Genomic DNA, 20,911 nt, shown 5'->3' with positions numbered 1-20,911 from the left:
TGTTCCTCTTTACCCCCAGATGTACATACATATACATTGTACTAGATTATATAGCACTGCATTGCTATTCTTAAATTTCCATATGCCCAGTTATATATGGTTTTAGATCTCTATACTCCTAGATCTCCCATATCCACAAATTTCTATATTCCCAGATCTCTATACCCTCCGACTCCTACATCTCTAAATTTCTAAATCTCCAAATTTCTATATCCTCAAATTTCTAAACCCCCAAATTTCCAACCCCCTAATTTCTAAACCCCTAAATTTCCAACCCTCAAATTTCTATAGCCCTATATCTCTATATTCCCAGATCTCTATATCTCCAGATCCTTATATTCCCAGATCTCTATATCTCCAGATCCCTATATCTCTAGATCTCTATATCCTCCGAGTTCTACATCCCCAAATTTCTAAACCCCTCAAATTTCCAACCCTCAAATTTCTATAGCCCTATATCTCTATATTCCCAGATCTCTATATCTCCAGATCCTTATATTCCCAGATCTCTATATCTCCAGATCCCTATATCTCTAGATCTCTATATCCTCCGAGTTCTACATCCCCAAATTTCTTAACCCCTCAAATTTCCAACCCTCAAATTTCTATAGCCCTATATCTCTATATTCCCAGATCTCTATATCTCCAGATCCTTATATTCCCAGATCTCTATATCTCCAGATCCCTATATCTCTAGATCTCTATATCCTCCGAGTTCTACATCCCCAAATTTCTAAACCCCGAAAATTTCCAACCCTCCAAATCTCTATAGTTCTATATCTCTATATTCCCAGATCTCTATATCTCCAGATCCTTATATTCCCAGATCTCTATATCTCCAGATCCCTATATCTCTAGATCTCTATATCCTCCGAGTTCTACATCCCCAAATTTCTAAACCCCGAAAATTTCCAACCCTCCAAATCTCTATAGTTCTATATCTCTATACACCCAGATCTCCAAATCCCTAGATTCCTATAGCCCCAGATATCTCTAACCCAACATCTTTATACTCCTACACGACATCTACATCATCATCATAAGCCTAGATCTCCATATACATAGTATCACTACGCATTCTGACGACACCTGTACGGCTCACCATTATAGAATTCACTCATTCAACATCATTCAAAGAACCTTCTGCTCATACATCGTCGTCAGTAATACAATGACAGTACACCGTCTTCGGTACATAAGACTCCTTCATAATAGGAACGATTCTAATTGCAAGGGACTTTTGTGTCCTGAACACCACCCGGTGCCTCCATTGTGTTCTCATTAGCATAGCATTGTATCAGTCATACACACGTTGTAATACAATAAAATTGTTGTATTGTTCGCGTCGTAATAAGCTAGGTGAAGGTAGCCACTGGAAAGCTGGCCTGGAAGACTATCGTGGTCGCTGATTTGTTAATTAACCTCTTGCATGGTTCATTAATTATTTAGTAAATCTATTGCATAAATCTGTTCGTTTACTGTATAGTATTGCAATATCTGGGGTATTTTTAGGGATACGTGGTTTAAAATGTCAGTCATTGTGCAGTCATGGTGTCTCAATCGAAGTTTATTTATATTTTTTGCTTTTGTTTAATTTGGGTTTGCTTCAATTTGGATTTATTTATAGGAAACGATGGATAGGACTTTTTTAGCTTCCATAAATGCATATGTGGGTTTCAAGCTTATGGTTTTGTCGAAATTTTGTTAAAAATACAGTGTGGAATGTGAGGGAGCTTTTTGTTTATTATAAATTAATAATGGAAGAAAATTAACAATGCAAAAATATTAACAATGGAAGATAATCTGATTTTTGCAACGTTATATTACATTATTTTCGTAAATGGAAGAAAAGTATACGTTAGGTCGTGCCACATGATTCATGTCAGTTTACGAAATCTTCTGTCGGAAATATTCCTACAAATCATGTTCTGGAGGAGCATAGTGAATAATGTTCTGGAAGAACATAATTATACATTAAATAAAGATCCTGATCAATAACGGGTTTCCTGTTTCGTGTTCCTTTATAAATGCTAGTATAGCAAACACCTCACGTTTCTCGATTACAGTCGTTCCACAATCCCTTGCGTCAGTGTCGATCATCCCTAACATCCAATGACCGCCTACTTCTCTCACATAAATTTCCCTCTGCTGATCTTCAAAATCGTGGAAAAATATGAACTCATTTATTAGAAACATTCCTACTACCACTGAATACTTACTTCACTAATACTTTAGCTTAATACAATTTTCAAAATTGTAGCAAAATATGAATTTATTTTGTGAAACATTCAAGGTACCACTGAATATGTAGTTCGATAATTCTTTAGTTTAATTCAATTTTCAAAATTGTAGCAAAATATGAATTTGTTTTGTGAAACATTCAAGGTACCACTAAATATGTAGTTCAATAATACTTTAGTTTAATATGATTTTTTAAATTGTGTAAAAATATGAATTTGTTTTGTGAAGCATTCAAGGTACCACTGAATATGTAGTTCAATAATTCTTTAGTTTAATATGGTTTTTAAAATTGTAGCAAAATATGAATTTATTTTGTGAAACATTCAAGGTACCACTAAATATGTAGTTCAATAATACTTTAGTTTAATATGATTTTCCAAATTGTAGCAAAATATGAATTTATTTTGTGAAACATTCAAGGTACCACTAAATATGTAGTTCAATAATACTTTAGTTTAATATGATTTTCAAAATTGTATGAAAATATGAATTTATTTTGTGAAACATTCAAGGTACCACTAAATATGTAGTTCAATAATACTTTAGTTTAATATGGTTTTTAAAATTGTATGAAAATATGAATTTATTTTGTGAAACATTCAAGGTACCAATGAATATGTAGTTCAATAATACTTTAGTTTAATATGGTTTTTAAAATTGTGTAAAAATATGAATTTGTTTTGTGAAACATTCAAGGTACCACTGAATACTTACTTCAATAATACTTTAGTTTAATACAATTTTTAAAATTGAATAAAAATATGAATTTCTTTTGTGAAACATTCAAGGTACCACTGAATATGTAGTTCAATAATTCTTTAGTTTAATATGGTTTTTAAAATTGTATGAAAATATGAATTTCTTTTGTGAAACATTCAAGGTACCACTGAATATGTAGTTCAATAATACTTCACTTTAATTCAATTTTCAAAATTGTAGCAAAATATGAATTTATTTTGTGAAACATTCAAGGTACCAATGAATATGTAGTTCAATAATTCTTTAGTTTAATATGGTTTTTAAAATTGTATGAAAATATGAATTTATTTTGTGAAACATTCAAGGTACCATTGAATACTTACTTCAATAATACTTCACTTTAATACAATTTTTAAAATTGTGTAAAAATATGAATTCAATTAGTGAAACATTCTCAGCATCACTAAATACTTAATCCAATACTACTTCCCCTTCATACAATTTTCAAAATCGTATAAAAATATGAATTGTTTTGTGAAACATTCCTAGCACCACCGAAGACTTAGTCCAACACTACTCCAGCTATTTTGAGGTTATCAAACGCACTTCTAACACATATACACTTTATCAAAATGAGTAGGTACAACACTTATCATTAGCCAACAATTGATAGCACACATAGTGTCACAAAAACCGAACACAAATTCTATTAAAAATTATCTACTTGACAAACCAAGTCCGTAGACATAGAAGTTTAAGTAGAAGTTTGATGCAATAAGATTCTGATACTTGACTCTGTGTTTTGCTTGCATGTATAAGAGGTATATGTATACAGGGGTGTATAAGGGGTACATAATGTAATATATATAGGGATATACATATGTAGAAGGAATATATACGTATGTATATACAGACATGATGTGGTAGAGGAGTCTTATTAGGTTCAGGGGTCATTTATGACTAGCTAGTTAATATTCTGGAGCTATTTGGCAGCCATTAAGTGTTCACATTATGTGAGTAAGTCTTGTTAGTTGCACATGACAGTAGATAGTCAAACTCTTGCGTTTATCACTTTGTATGTACCAAGTAGTTTGTACCTATCATTAGAAAGAGAAAATAGTACCCTTCCTTTCTTGTCTTCTTTCTATAACAACAGACCCGATGCAGACAAAGTAAGAACCTCAAAAATTTGATTATACAGACACGTGCCACTAGCACGCCCTACTGATATACAGTCTAAACGTTCCTTAAAAGTTATTCATAAGCTTCCATTTATTAATGCTACTTCATATTCAATCAATTACCTAAATTGCTCATAAAATACACTAAAAATGCGACTATAAACAAAAGCTTCACTAACAAAAGCTAAGGCAGGCTGACAAAGGGTTAACAAAAGTAGCAAGCTTACGAACGTCCGTATACGTCAGATGATCGGATCCTCCCCCATCTAAGACACCGATGATTATTATTTGCGAAGAGTCATAAATAATAAGGGAGATTACGTAGGTCGGTAGCCGAGGTATAATTGAATCAAAATAATGTAGAGGTATCGTGTTGTACGCTCGGCCAATCATAACTCAGGTGAGGCTATCTGGTCTCTGTGTGTCGGTCCGCGAGGCTACGGGGGATGCGCCGAGGTTCCTCTATATAAAGGGTGTCATCTCTAACCCCGGACACTCGTTCCACCACCAACAGGCCGCAAACGTCGCCGTCGCAAAACGCGTTAGTCGTACACGACCGCGATTTCTCTTTTTCCTCCTCTTCTTCTTGTTGTTGTTGCTCCTCTGTTTTATCCGCGAGAAGATACCAACCCCCTCGATCGGTAGACAGCGTACCCCTCTTGCGACATGGTGAGCGAATACATTTATTTATGGTTCGGTGTATTTTTTTTTAGTGCGAATTTATTTTTTTATCGTGGTGCTTTGTGTGATTGCGAATGTGAAGGGTGGTTTTCTTTTTTTTTAATTTAAGTACTCGAGCGTTTGGAAGCTTGGAAAGTTTTGGGGGAAGAACTGGAATTGGGGGATGAGGGGGTGACTGCAATTAACGTAGTTATTAGTGCATTCTTTTGGTTCAAGTTTTGTTTAGAATGAAATTATTTTTATTTAGCTTCTTCTTCATTCGGTATTGTACTGTTTGATTATAGTGGAGGCTCTGTGGGGTTTGTTGGCTTTATTCTATTTTGAAGATTTGATAGTTTGAGGGGTAAAATGAAATTGAAATTATTGGGACAGTTTCTTGTAGATTTTGATTTTATTGTTTTATTATTGTGGAGGCTCTGTGGGGTTTGTTGGCTGTATTCTATTTTGAAGATTTGAGGATAGTTTGAGGGGTAAAATGAAATTGAAATTATTGGGACAGTTTCTTGTAGATTTTGATTTTATTGTTTTATTATAGTGGAGGCTCTGTGGGGTTTGTTGGCTGTATTCTATTTTGAAGATTTGATAGTTTGAGGGGTAAAATGAAATTGTAATTATTGGGACAGTTTCTTGTAGATTTTGATTTTATTGTTTTATTATAGTGGAGGCTCTGTGGGGTTTGTTGGCTGTATTCTATTTTGAAGATTTGATAGTTTGAGGAGTAAAATGAAATTGAAACTATTGGGACAGTTTCTTGTAGATTTTGATTTTATTGTTTGATTATAGTGGAGGCTCTGTGGGGTTTGTTGGCTGTATTCTATTTTGAAGATTTGAGGATAGTTTGAGGCGTAAAATGAAATTGAAATTATTGTGATAGTTTTTTGTAGGTTTTGATATTATTGTCAGTATTTGTTTTGGTTAATTGCAATTTATATTGCGATGGTTATTGTCAATTGCAATTTTTTTATATTATTGTATAACATTTGGTAATTGTACTAGATAGTTTTGTAGCTATGTTCAAATTCGTGTATTTTTAATTTCAATATAATTATTGAATATGTAATTAGTTTAAATCACTCGTTTTATATTATTGTAAAATACTTCGTAATTGTAGTACACAATTTTGTAGCTATGTTCAAATTTGTGTATTTTTAATTTCAATATAATTATTGAATATATAATTATTTTATATCAATTGTTTTATATTATTGTCAAACAGTTTGTACTTATAGTAGACATTCTTATAGCTTTTGTTAAAATCCATGTATTTTCAAAGTTTCAAGAAAATTTGTTGTTTAATTTTAATTTTTTGTTCACAGTGAATAATGTAATTATTTTAAACTGTCTTATATTATTGTCAAATATTTTGCATTCCTAGTAGACACTTTTGTTGTTTTTGTTGAAATATGTGCATTTTCAGTTAAAAAAAAAATTTATATAATAATTTTCATTATTTATTCATATTGTATAATGTAATTATTTTAAACTAGCTGTTTTATATTATTGTAAAACATTTTGTACTCATGATAGACATTTTACCAGCTTCATTAAAATGCATGTACTTTCAGTTTTAATAAAATTTGTGGAACAATTTTAATTTCACATATTAACTGATATGATGTTCACTGAAAACCAGTTATAAATTCAGTTTAATTAAACATTCAAAGTAAAAGCAAAAGCCGATTAATTGGAGCTTTTAATATTAAGTCAACGATATTAAGCAACGAGTTCAAAATTAAAATTCAGATATGAAATGTCTGTGTTCTTGATAACTTCTGTCTGGCTAAATATCTGAATATCTACTGTGAAACCATGTTAATATGTAATTAATAGCAAAAACGATGTATTACAGTAGAAATATCGGTGGTTGATGCTACACCATCATATAACACGTGTGACTGCATATATTATATTAGGAAGATTAATTCATTTCTTGATCTAATATATTAATTTATCTTAAAGTGCTAGGTCTTAATAGTTTATTACTAGTTTTATCTAAGAAAATTTTGTATTATTGTTTCATGTATCAGTCTCAAGTTTAAAAATTCTTAATTAACCCTTAAACTACTAGGTACTCTTAACAGTTTATTATTAGTTTTACCTAAGAAAATTTTGTATTATTGTTTCATGTATCAGTCTCGAGTTTAATAATTCTTATTTAACCCTTAAACTGCTAGGTCTTAATAGTTTATTACTAGCTTTATCTAAGAAAATTTTGTATTATTGTTTCATGTATCAGTCTCAAGTTTAATAATTCTTAATTAACCCTTAAACTGCTAGGTACTCTTAACAGTTTATTATTAGTGTTACCTAAGAAAATTTTGTATTATTGTTTCACGTATCAGTCTCAAGTTTAAAAATTCTTAATTAACCCTTAAACTGCTAGGTACTCTTAACAGTTTATTATTAGGGTTACCTAAGAAAATTTTGTATTATTGTTTCATGTATCAGTCTCAAGTTTAAAAATTCTTAATTAACCCTTAAACTGTTAGATACTCTTAACAGTTTATTATTAATGTTACCTAAGAAAATTTTGTATTATTGTTTCATGTATCAGTCTCAAGTTTAAAAATTCTTAATTAACCCTTAAACTGCTAGGTACTCTTAACAGTTTATTACTAGTTTTATCTAAGAAGATTTTGTATTATTGTTTCATGTATCAGTCTCAAGTTTAAAAATTCTTAATTAACCCTTAAACTGCTAGGTACTCTTAACAGTTTATTATTAATGTTACCTAAGAAAATTTTGTATTATTGCTTCATGTATCAGTCTCAAGTTTAAAAATTCTTAATTAACCCTTAAACTGCTAGGTACTCTTAACAGTTTATTATTAGTTTTACCTAAGAAAATTTTGTATTATTATTTCATGTATCAGTCTCACGTTCAAAAATTCGAGTAATTGTAGCAGCTGCAGTGTTATACACATACAGCGGATTAAAAGACTATCGACATAAATTTTATTACAGTAATTAACTCGTTAAATGTCACAGTGAGAGCTGTGCGTGGGATGGTCAGATTGTAATCGTTTTATTTTGCAAAAATTTGGTGTCCTACGAAATTAGAGTTTACTCCTTCGTAATTTAAATTGTCAAGCAGGTCACGAATTTTTTCTAATTTCAAAATCTTTCATTTCTGTTAACAAATTGCATTGCTGGTTCTTCTTCATTAGAACATAATTCAAGAACTCCAGTAGACTTGCTAGAAGAATATTCTAGTCGTAAAGGAATACACATATACATGTTAAGGGAATATATAAATATGTATATTAGTAACAAAGTATTACTAGGATTAAAAAATTTGTCATCTGAACACAATTTTTTAATAAACCTTCATTTATTCTCGTACATTCAAATTCAAGCTTTCAGTATAGTTCTTCGTAAAATTTATAGCAAACTATTTGATTAACAGAGTCACAGTGATACAATCTTCGTCCCAGTGTTCGTCGCCATTTTGTTCTCTCCCGTGATTTCAATTGAAAATTTCATTTCTTCGCAACTGCTGTAACCTGCTAATTATACAGAGAAAAATTCGTGGCACATTGTTCGTTCTCGAGCGTTTTATTCGTGATTGCTCTCTGTGGAGTGATGGAGCCATCTTCGCGCGGGGGATGCTTAAAAATCCTCGCCGCTTACACCCACCTCTTGTCGCCGTAAAGAGAAAAGAAACGGAAGGAAGTCGCGTGTGTAACATAAATTTCGGAGTTCATTTTTCTCTCGATAAATGATAATATCAATAACAATTTACTGAAGGTATTTTTGCCTTTAATAGATAGCAACCCTACAACTTTTTATTGATTTAATTAATTATTTTGAATTTATTGTTTCTCTGCTATTAGCTTCCACTGGTGACTGTTTGCCTGTACATCACATTGTACATCACATGTATAGCACACTATATTTCGTTCACAAAATCCCTATTTCATATTGTTGAGTTAAATCAAATGGTGAATGTGAGGGTAAGACACTTCAAGTGCAAAGTTTGACACTTTGACTGCCACGTGATCCACATATAGGTGACGTTGAAATCTTCATATGATTTGAATACACATTATTAACTTACATTTCAACATACATTATTAACTTACATTTGAACATATATTATTAATTTCCACTAGGATTCACTTGTCAGGTGTGTCAGAACTAAACATAGCTACAATATCAATAAGTTGAAATGTCATGTCAATTTACTGTATTAATTACTTGGAGCTATGAATAATATAAGAAAATAATATATATGTACTTGACAAGATTTATTAATCAAAAAAGTACTAGCTAGTAAAATTTTCAACTTACTCACCGTGGCAGTTGTGTTACGCGAGTCCGAGGTTATAATCTAACGTTATCTCAACTTTTTTCTTGCAACTCGCAGATCTATGCGACTCGTGTTGCGTTATTTTACGTCCTACGATATGCAAAACAGTTGACGCGGACGGAAAAGTAACTTGCGAAGTCACAGATAGAATTTATGAATACGGAAGGGCGTTCTGATGAGAGGATTGTTTATAACATTGTAACGAGCCTTGATATTTCATTGCTTCATTATTTTATGCATTTTTTATTGCATCTTTCATGATTTTTTTATTCTATTCTTAAATATACATTGGTCAATATACATAAATCATGAAGAACACTGAAGTTCAAATTTGAGATTGACTCTCCTTATATTGCCGTGGATGAAGTTGTAGTAACAGATCGTTTCCGAAGGTGGCAATGTGTTGATATGGTCCGAAGTTATAATGAGGAGTATTGCAACATTATATTGCGATGTAACAAGCGACGAAACATTATACAGAGATATAACAACTGATGAAACATTATACTGAGATATAACAACTAATGAAACATTATACTGAGATATAACAAGTAAAGAAACATTATATTGCAATACAACATATTGGGATATAATGTCTTGTGTAACAACGCGTTGATATACATCATGTCGAGATATATCGCCTCAAGTTGCAATGCGCCGATATGCAACGTGCCGATATGTAACGCGTCGATATCTAACGCGTAGAAACCCAACGCGTCGACATGTAACGCGGCGATATGCAACGCGTAGAAACCCAACGCGTCGACATGTAACGCGCCGATATGCAACGCGTGGAAATCCAGCGCGTGGATATGGAACGTGTCGAAATACAACGCGTGGAAACCCAGCGCGTCGATATGGAACGTGTCGATATGTAACGCGTCGATATGTAACGCGTAGAAACCCAACGCGTCGACATGTAACGCGGCGATATGCAACGCGAAGAAACCCAACGCGTCGATATGTAACGCGCCGATATGCAACGCGTGGAAATCTAGCGCGTGGATATGGAACGTGTCGAAATACAACGTGTGGAAACCCAGCGCGTCGATATGGAACGTGTCGATATGTAACGCGTCGATATGTAACGCGTAGAAACCCAACGCGTCGACATGTAACGCGGCGATATGCAACGCGAAGAAACCCAACGCGTCGATATGTAACGCGCCGATATGCAACGCGTGGAAATCTAGCGCGTGGATATGGAACGTGTCGAAATACAACGCGTGGAAACCCAGCGCGTCGATATGGAACGTGTCGATATACAACGCGTGGATACTCAACGCGACGAAATACAAATCGTGTCGGTATGCAATGCATGGAAGTCCAACGTGCCGATATGCAACGCGTGGAAATCTAACGCGGCGATATGCAACGCGTGAAAATCTAACGCGCCGATATGCAACGCGTGGAAACCCAACGCGCCGATATTTAACGTACCGGTATGCAACGCGTGGAAATCCAACGTGTCGATATGCAACGCGTGGAAACTCAATGCGTCGATATGCATCGCGTGGAAATCTAACGCGTGTCGGTATGCAATGCGTGGAAGTCCAACGTGCCGATATGCAACGCGTCGATATGCAACGCGTGGAAACTCAATGCGTCGATATGCAACGCGTGGAAATCTAACGCGTGTCGGTATGCAATGCGTGGAAGTCCAACGCGTCGATATGCAACGCGTGGAAATCTAACGCGGCGATATGCAACGCGTGGAAACCCAACGCGCCGATATGTAACGTGCCGGTATGCAACGCGTGGAAATCTAACATGCCGATATACAACGCGTCGATATGCAACGCGTGGAAACCCAATGCATCGATATACAACGTGTGGAAATCTAACGCGCCGATATGCAACGCGTGTAAACTTAACGCGCCGATATGTAACGTGCCGGTATGCAACGCGTGGAAATCTAACATGCCGATATACAACGCGTCGATGTGCAACGCGTGGAAACCCAATCCGTCGATATGCAACGCGTGGAAATCTAACGCGTCGACATATAACGCGCCGATATACAACGGGTAGTTATTCAACGCGCCAATATGCAACGGGCCGTTATGCAACGTGCCGATATTCAACGCGTCGACACACAACGCGTGAAAATGCATCGCGTGGAAACAGTGCACGCCAAAGTACAATATTTGAAGTTTACTACAACAAACTTCACTTCATACAAAATGAAATTCCTCCAAAAATTAGTATAACATCATAAATGAATCCTGTTAAAGTTTCCTCCAAAGGCTTCAGATAGTAATTGTACGTAAACGAACTAAAGAGCACAGTAATTTATGAAAAAACTTGGTAATTAGTACGATGATGAAGCGAAGAGGTATGCACCGAAGTCTGAAAAGATTGTTAAAGTGGTTTTGTATACAGTCAGCCTATGTTTTATTCTTATTGTAAGAACGAAGGAAAATGGCTCGACTAAAAAGGAACACCGTCTAACAGGTTAAAAAGTTCCTTTTTTATCTCCACAGATCTGAATTTTTAAACCTTTTCAAATTTTCACTTGTTTTCCTTTACTTTACTATTCTTCACTCGAGTCCCATGTGTTTTCACCCGACTTCTCCGTTTAATACCTTCATAATTTCCACTTTCACCTTTTCTACGCTCATTTACATGCATCCTCAAATTTTCTTCGTCATTTTTCTTTTTGGGTTCATGTTTCTTCTTCGCTTTATGTTTCCTCGTTTAACAGATTAATGATTGCCCTTTAATTTTGTGATCTTTTGCTTCTCTCGTCTTTTTTAGTTCATTTTCATTTACATTTTTTTGTTGCTCGAGTTTCATCTCCTTTTTTTTCTTAAATTATGGTACAGCAGTGATTTGTTCAATGAAGCTTGAGTTTGCTTCATATATTGCATATATTGGGATGCTTGAAATTTTTTTTTCAAGTTTCATATGTTCTTCATTCTCAGAGTTATGTTGTTCTTATTAAATTTTGTAGATTTGAAAATTAATTAACTAAGAATAATTTTTAATTCCACTTTCATTCTCTTCATATATTGCATATGTTAGGCTTGGAATTTTTTGTTGAAAGTTTTACATATTCTTCATTTTCGTGATAAGTACATAGTCCTTATGAAATTTTGCAGATTTGAAAATTGACTAACTAATACTAATTTTACCTTTTCATATATTGCATAAATCATCAAACTTGAATTTCCTTTCTTATTTAACTATCACATATACTTTATTTTGATGACAAGTATAAAATTCTTATGAAAGTTCGTAGATTTGAAAATTAACTGACTAGTAATGACAACGTTCCCTTTTCATATATTGCATAAATCATCAAACTTGAAATTCCTTTCCCATTTAACTTTCACATATTCTCCATTTCTACGAGAGCTACACAGATCATGTTAAACTTCATAGATCAGAAAATTGACCAACTAAAAACATCTCTTCATATATTGCATATATCATCAAAAGCAAAAATTCTTCTTTTACTTAGCTTCTACATGTTCTTCATTTCTACAGCTACACAGATCTCATTAAACTTCATAGAGCAGAAAATTAACCAATTAGTGATAATAATGTTCCTTTTTCATATATTGCATAAATCATCAAACTTGAAATTCCTTTCCCATTTAACTTTCACATATTCTCCATTTCTACGAGAGCTACACAGTTCATATTAAATTTCGTAGATCAGAAAATTAACCAACTAAAAATATCTCTTCATATATTGCATAAAACATCAAAAGCAAAAATTCTTCTCTCACTTAGCTTCCACATGTTCTTCATTTCAACAGCTACACAGATCTCATTAAACTTCATACAGCCGAAAATTAACCAATTTATAATAACAACGTTCCTTTTTCATATATTGCATAAATCATCAAACTTGAAATTCCTTTCCCATTTAACTTTCACATATTCTCCATTTCTACGAGAGCTACACAGATCATGTTAAACTTCATAGATCAGAAAATTGACCAACTAAAAACATCTCTTCATATATTGCATATATCATCAAAAGCAAAAATTCTTCTTTTACTTAGCTTCTACATGTTCTTCATTTCTACAGCTACACAGATCTCATTAAACTTCATAGAGCAGAAAATTAACCAATTAGTGATAATAATGTTCCTTTTTCATATATTGCATAAATCATCAAACTTGAAATTCCTTTCCCATTTAACTTTCACATATTCTCCATTTCTACGAGAGCTACACAGTTCATATTAAATTTCGTAGATCAGAAAATTAACCAACTAAAAATATCTCTTCATATATTGCATAAAACATCAAAAGCAAAAATTCTTCTCTCACTTAGCTTCCACATGTTCTTCATTTCAACAGCTACACAGATCTCATTAAACTTCATACAGCCGAAAATTAACCAATTTATAATAACAACGTTCCTTTTTCATATATTGCATAAATCATCAAACTTGAAATTCCTTTCCCATTTAACTTTCACATATTCTCCATTTCTACGAGAGCTACACAGTTCATATTAAATTTCGTAGATCAGAAAATTAACCAACTAAAAATATCTCTTCATATATTGCATATTTCATCAAAAGCAAAAATTCTTTTCTCACTTAGCTTTTACATGTTCTTCATTTACACAGCTACACAGATCTTATTAAACTTCATAGACCAGAAAACTAACCAATTAAAAATAACATCTCTTCATATATTGCATATATCATCAAAAGCAAAAATTCTTCTTTCACTTAGCTTCCACATGTTCTTCATTTACACAGCTACACAGATCTTATTAAACTTCATAGACCAGAAAATTAACCAACTAAAAATATCTCTTCATATATTGCATAAATCATCAAAAGCAAAAATTCCTTTCTCAACTACCTTCCACGTGTTTCTCATTTTCACAGCTACACAGACCCCATTAAACTTCATAGATCCCAAAAATTACCCAACAAAAAAATCTCTTCATATATTGCATAGATCATAAAAGATTCCTCTCTCATTTAACTTTCACTCGTTCTCCGCACCCACGACCTTTCCCTCCAAGTTGCTAAATTGCAGAACTTCCTAAGAATCAACAAGTAGTATTTCGTTAATTTCCCCTCCGCCATTTTCCCCATAGAAGTCTACAGTCTAGACCCGTTAAACAAGGAACAATAACGAGTACCCATCGATATTCCCGTGCGCTTAATATTGCTGTTTTCCCACGGCAGCCTCGTAAATCTGTATGTTTTTAGCAGAAAACGGTGGCAAGTTTCGTGGGCGACGCGGCCATTATGAAGGGTGGCCGTGTACGGGGTTAATTAAAGTAACGTAAGGCAGCCATATTAATCTTGCTCGGTATACTACGGTATATGGCTAAACATCCTGTTAAGACAGCTAATAACACGTCGATATTATTTATCGCCAGCCTTGTAACGTAGCTGCATCTCGAATAATCTCAAGGAATCTGTAACAAAATCTTTTATTAGATTGTTCCCGACGATGCTCCGGGGAACGTTTTCTAGGACAGACTCTCGTTGTTTCGTCTTATGGTTTCGTCTTTCGTTTCTAATTAGATATTGTGTTAGTTCTCGTGGATGCATATTAATCACGTCATTCAAAGGTTAAATAAGTGAGAAAGGTTCTTTGGAAGTCGATGTTTTGTAATGGGATATTTTATGCTGAGGAAGGGTTTGGTTTCCGGATTAATTGCGGTTCTAATTAGATATTGTGTTGGTTTCACTAGATATTGAAAGTGTAGATGCTTATTAATCATGTCGTTCAAAGGTTAAATTCAGGAAGGTAAAATAGTTTGGAAGTCGATGTTTTGTTATGGGATATTTTGCAAGGGTATTATTTTTTAATTTGTATAGATAATATTCAAGTTTAGAATTTGTATAATGATGTTAATATAATGTGACGAGATGCATTGAAATGTAATGCGTTATTGTTCAATGCTGTGAAATACAAGGTGTTAAGATACAATGCGTCGAAACTGGAATGCATTAAAAGACAATGCACTGACAATATAACAAACCATGACGCATTATAACAGTAACGTGTCGAACTAATTACGCGTTAAAATTATAACGCGTTGTAGTATAATATATTGGAAGAATAACGTGCTGAAATTACAATGCGTCGAAGGAACAACGCGCCGAAACTACAACTCACTGAGATAACTACGCACCGAAATTACAACGCGTCGAAATTACAGCGCGTCGAAATAATAACGCGCCGAAATTACAATGCGTCGAAATAACAACGCGCCGAAATTACAACGCGCCGAGATATCAACGCGTCGAGATCACAACGCACCGAAATTACAACGCGTCGAAATAACAACGCGCCGAAATTACAACGCGTCGAGATCACAACGCACTGAAATTACAACGCGTCGAAATAACAACGCGCCGAAATTACAACGCGTCGAAATAACAACGCGCCGAGATATCAACGCGTCGAAACTACAACGCGCCGAAATTACAACGCGCTGAAATTACAACGCGTTGAAATAACAACGCGCCGAAATTACAACACGCCGAAATTACAACGCGCCGAGATATCAACGCGTCGAGATAACAACGCGTCGAAATCACAACGCACCGAAATTACAACGCGTGGAAATAACAACGCGCCGAAATTACAACGCGTCGAAATCACAACGCACTGAAATAACAACGCGTCGAAATTACAACGCACTGAAATTACAACGCGTCGAAATCACAACGCACTGAAATTACAACGCGTCGAAATAATAACGCGCCGAGATATCAACGCGTCGAAACTACAACGCGTCGAAATCACAACGCGCTGATACTACAAAGCGTTGAAGAACACCGCGTCGAAAATCCCCTCGTCAATACACCACATTATATAAAATAAAATAGTTCCCACGAAAATTGAATCCTTTGATCTATAGATAGCTTCTTCCGCACTTGTTATTATATTTCCAATTGAATAGACGCTTTTGCGTTCTCGAAACTTACGTAAAGGATGCTATCGTTTGTCCACCTTCTTACATAACATATTTAATGAGCTCGTACCGTGTACGTATCTATATTTTCCATCTTATCTCCCTTTTTCTCGGAACTTGTTAACTTTTCTATAAATCAAAAAGTAAAGAGATTAAAATATTCCTAATACTTTTTACCATTTAACAACATAGAAAATTTAATAAGAACATGAAAATATAGTAATCCTCTTAAAACATTGATAACAAAGATTTTTGTAAAATTCTCTTTTCAAAGACCCTGTTATCCTCCCTGTACGTGTTGCCCTTCCTCTGCAACTACGTTTTGGTATCCTCATCGATACTGACTCCACTGAAAGCGGACGGCAGCCTCAGAATCTTCAAGGACCCCTCCAGCGACTTCGACTACGTGTTGAAAAGACACAGCAACGTGGATGGCCGTTCCGAGGACCCCGACTCGAAGGAACGACGAAGCAACGTCGGCTCTTCCTTCATTAGATACGGCCGCAGCGATCCTGACGTCAACGTCGGCAAAACCTTGAACAGCGACGATGGCAGCTCTAAAGTTAACAGGTATCCCCGATGGAAGTCGCCGGATATTGTCATCAGGTTCGGAAGATCGGGATACAAGGCCATGAACGAAAACAGGGAGTACAAGAGGGGAAGGAACGACTTGAACTTCATTAGGCAAGTTGCTAAATGTTCATATACTATCAACATATATGTACATTTTGGTAAATGTTCATACACAAGCAACATATATGTACATTTTGCTAAATGTTCATACACAAGCAACATATATATACATTTTGCTAAATGTTCAATCTACAATCAACATATATATACATTTTGCTAAGTGTTTGATTCACAATCAACATATATGTATGTCTTGCTAAATGTTCAATCCACAATCAACATATATGTACATCTTGCTAAATGTTTGATCCACAATGAACATATATGTACATCTTGCTAAATGCTTAATCCACAATCAATATATATATATACATCTTGCTAAATGTTTGGTCCACAATGAACATATATGTACATCTTGCTAAATGTTTGGTCCACAATCAACATATATGTACATCTTACTAAATGTTTGGTCCACAATCAACATATATGTACATTTTGCTAAATGTTTGATCCATAATGAACTAATATGTACATCTTGCTAAATGTTTGATCCACAATGAACATATATGTACATCTTGCTAAATGTTTGATTCACAATCAACATATATGTACATCTTGCTAAATGTTTGATCCAGAATGAACTAATATGTACATCTTGATAAATGTTTGATCCAAAATCAACAAATATGTACATCTTGCTAAATGTTCATCTACAATCAACAGACATGTACATTTTACTAAATGTTTGATCCAAAATGAATAAATATGTACATCTTGCTAAATGTTCGTCTAAAATCAACAGACATGTACATTTTGCTAAATGTTTGATCCAAAATGAACAAGTATGTACATCTTGCTAAACGTTCGTCTAAAATCAACAAATATGTGCCTTTTTCTAAATGTTTAATATATAATCATTTAAAAAAACATTTTGTCAACAGATACGGTCGAAACGTCCAAACGTACCCCGTAGAGATCGACATGACAGCGCTATGTTCGGACTTACTATCGAACGAAGATTTAAAGGACTTTCATCCGTACGAGACGAGGTTGCTACGTCTCTGCAACATCTTGAACAACATCGACGGCGATCATAGGAACAGTCTGGACTTCCTAGAGGAAAGAATCGATTCGAAACACGACTAGAATCGTGGTCGATCATTATTTCGCTCGAATTCATCGGGGTTTGTGTCGCTCGGCACAAGAAACATGGCGACTCAACTTCCGGAACACTTCACCGCATTGGATCCTGAAATTCCGACGGGCAACCTTATTATCAGCCGCCATATTTATTAAATTATACGTCAGATGAAAGTGTACTTATCGTTTCACTCGGAGCGTCTTTTCTTTTGTGGAATATGAAAACTGGGGGGAATTGATGTAAATTGAGGGAGTGGTCTTCGAGTAATTCGATCTTTGAATATTTTGTTAGTTGGGGTACTTTATTTTTATGCTGCGAATTTTTTATATTTAGTCTGGGTGGTTTTTTATATTTACTTTAGGTGGTTTTTTATATTTAGTTTAGGTGGTTTTTTATATTTACTTTAGGTGGTTTTTTATATTTATTTTAGGTGGTTTTTTATATTTACTTTAGGAGATTTTTTATATTTATTCGATGTGATTTTTATACTTACTCTGTGTGATTTTTTAAGACATAAAAATATAATTTAAAATATAATTTTAGGAGGATAGTTTGATTGTGATTTTAATTTTAATATGATTGTGGTTCTGTTAAATCTTGAATGGTGGTGAGTGATAGATTTAAGAAATGGAAGATGTAATTTTTGAACGAAAGGTAGATTCGTATTGCCACGAGGTTGAAAGTGAAAGTTTGTACTCTATGCAGTATTATATCTGAAAGTTGAATAGTGGAAATAATTTTTAACTGAAAATTTCCATGATCGTGACCCACCATCTGAGAGTGCTTTAGTTATTTAGAGCTGAGAGTGCTTTAGTAGATTAATTTTTTTATTCAATTATATGTAAAATATTGAGGATGTTTGTGACGTAACAATAGGTATTGTAATTTTTTATTTTAAGCTGCCATTCCTTTTAATAATGTGTTATATAATTAAATAACTTATTACGTGATGGATTAATAATTTATTATATAATGATTTAATAATTTATCATAGGTTAATAATTTAGTAGATATCAAATAATTTGTTACATAATAATTTAATAATTTTTCATAGGTTAATAATTTAAGTAGATATCAAAATAATTTGTTAAACAATAATTTAATAACTTATTGCAATTTAATAATTTATCATAGGTTAATAATTTACCAGACACCAAAATAATTTAGACAATAATTTAATAATTTATTGCATCTTGACGCTTCGAATAATTACCAGATATTTTTATTGGAGAAAGCGAGATTTTATAATATAATTGATTGGACGGTTGATAATGTTGTTCAACGACGTTTCTTTTGGGTACTTTAATGTGCATCCACCTCCGTATTCAATGTACATATAAAGTTTAATCATTAGCTTCGATATCGGTGACGAATCATCGAACTTCCGTTCTAACAAATCGTTTCACTATGAAATAGCATCGTCATTGTTAACGACAATCCGTCGTTCCATACTGAAAACATTGCTGGGTACAACGGAAGTGAATTCTACTATATTTTCTATATTGTCGAATTTAAATTATTCTTTTAATTCATCAATTTTCAAACTCTTCCTTAAAAAATGTAAACAATATTAAAAATAACCACCCCATTTTTTAATTTAAATTGTATTTATATTAATTTTGGAGTGTGTCGTTGCAGCTTGCGAGATAATCGAGTGGGAGAAATAACGGAGTGTGTGTAATTTTTATTTTATTCATCTATGTTAATCAATTTGTAGAAATTCTTCTTTTGTATCCTGCAAGAAAGATAGATATTAGTATGTATTACGGTACTGCACATTGTCTGTAACCTGAACGTCATTCTTAAAGTGAATGTAAATTTAATACATGCGTATAATTAAATAATTAAAGGAAAAAAGTGGCTGGAAATGTGGCTCTGTTTCACTTACCCCTCTTTCATTCAACAAATATTCCTCAAGATGAAGAAGTTGACATTTCGTCCTAATTTCAGTTTTTATAAATTTCTATCTTTTAAACTTCTGTTCTTTATTATAGCACATAAATAAATTTTTATTTTATTTTATTCTCTATCTGTTCGATCATTGTGACGACATAATACTTGCTTGTGTCAGAAACAATCGAAGCTAGTTGTTCCTCAAATGTCGCCATACTCAAAAATGAAGTAGAAGAGAATTAGTTACTTGTTCCATTTCTAAGAAATATTATATTGTAGATGTATTATACATCTAGGAAAAGTTTAGTATATCTTTGAGACTATATTTCAAGGTCATCAAGGTCACTGAAGGGTGCGTTCTTCTATAAATGATTCTCGCCACACTTTTACGAATATCTCAGAAACTAAAGCTAAATAGCTGTTATATGTATAGAGAAAAATTCTTCAGAATGATGTCCTTGATATCATATTTCAAGGTCATTAACATTGGTGAAGGTTGTGGTCCTCTAGAAATAATTATCTCATTACAAGCATTTTTGCAAATATCTCTGAAACCAAAGCCAAATTGCAGTTATATGTATAGAGAAAAATTGTTCAGAATGATGTCCTTGATAACATATTTCAAGGTCATTAACATGGGTGAAGGTTGTGGTCCTCCATAAATAATTATCTCATCACAAGCAGTTTTGCAAATATCTCTGAAACCAAAGCCAAATTGCAGTTATATATAGAAAGAAAAGTTGTTCAGAATAATATCCCTGATAATATATTTCAAGGTCATCAACATCGGAGAAGCGTGTGGTCCTCCATAAATAATTATCTCATCACTAACATATTTGCGAATATCTTTGAAATTAAAACCAAATTGCAATTATATATAGAGAGAAAAATTCTTCAGAATAATATCCTTGACAACATATTTCAAGGTTATTAACATCAGTGAAGGTTGTGGTCCTCTAGAAATAATAATCTCATCACAAGCATTTTTGCAAATATCTCTGAAACCAAAGCCAAATTGCAGTTACATCTATAGAGAAAAATTGTTCAGAATAATATCCTTGACAACATATTTCAAGGTCATTGACATCGGCTAAGATTGTGGTCCTCCATAAATAATTACCACATTAACAAAATTTTTACGAATTCCACTGAAATTAAACCCAAATGCGGTTAAATGTATAAAAAAGAAATGTTCAGAATAATGTCCTTAACAACATACTTCAAGGT

The 20,911-nt window shown here is 33.5% G+C and overlaps 1 protein-coding gene across 1 annotated transcript; it reads left to right on the top strand.

Annotated features, from left to right (window-relative positions):
- Nucleotides 1-3,375: 3,375 nt before the first annotated feature.
- LOC100876993 (FMRFamide-related peptides) lies at nt 3,376-19,725 on the top strand. Its single transcript, XM_012290149.2, has 3 exons — nt 3,376-4,790; nt 16,292-16,701; nt 17,592-19,725. The coding sequence occupies exons 1-3, from the start codon at nt 4,788-4,790 to the stop codon at nt 17,794-17,796; spliced, it is 618 nt and encodes a 205-aa protein (XP_012145539.2). The 5' UTR covers nt 3,376-4,787; the 3' UTR covers nt 17,797-19,725.
- Nucleotides 19,726-20,911: the final 1,186 nt, after the last annotated feature.

This window comes from Megachile rotundata, chromosome 1 (genome assembly GCF_050947335.1).
Source record: "Megachile rotundata isolate GNS110a chromosome 1, iyMegRotu1, whole genome shotgun sequence".
NCBI classification, from domain to species: domain Eukaryota; kingdom Metazoa; phylum Arthropoda; class Insecta; order Hymenoptera; family Megachilidae; genus Megachile; species Megachile rotundata.
Note: the sequence above shows the minus strand (reverse complement) of the source record. Positions and strands in the feature narration are given on the sequence as shown.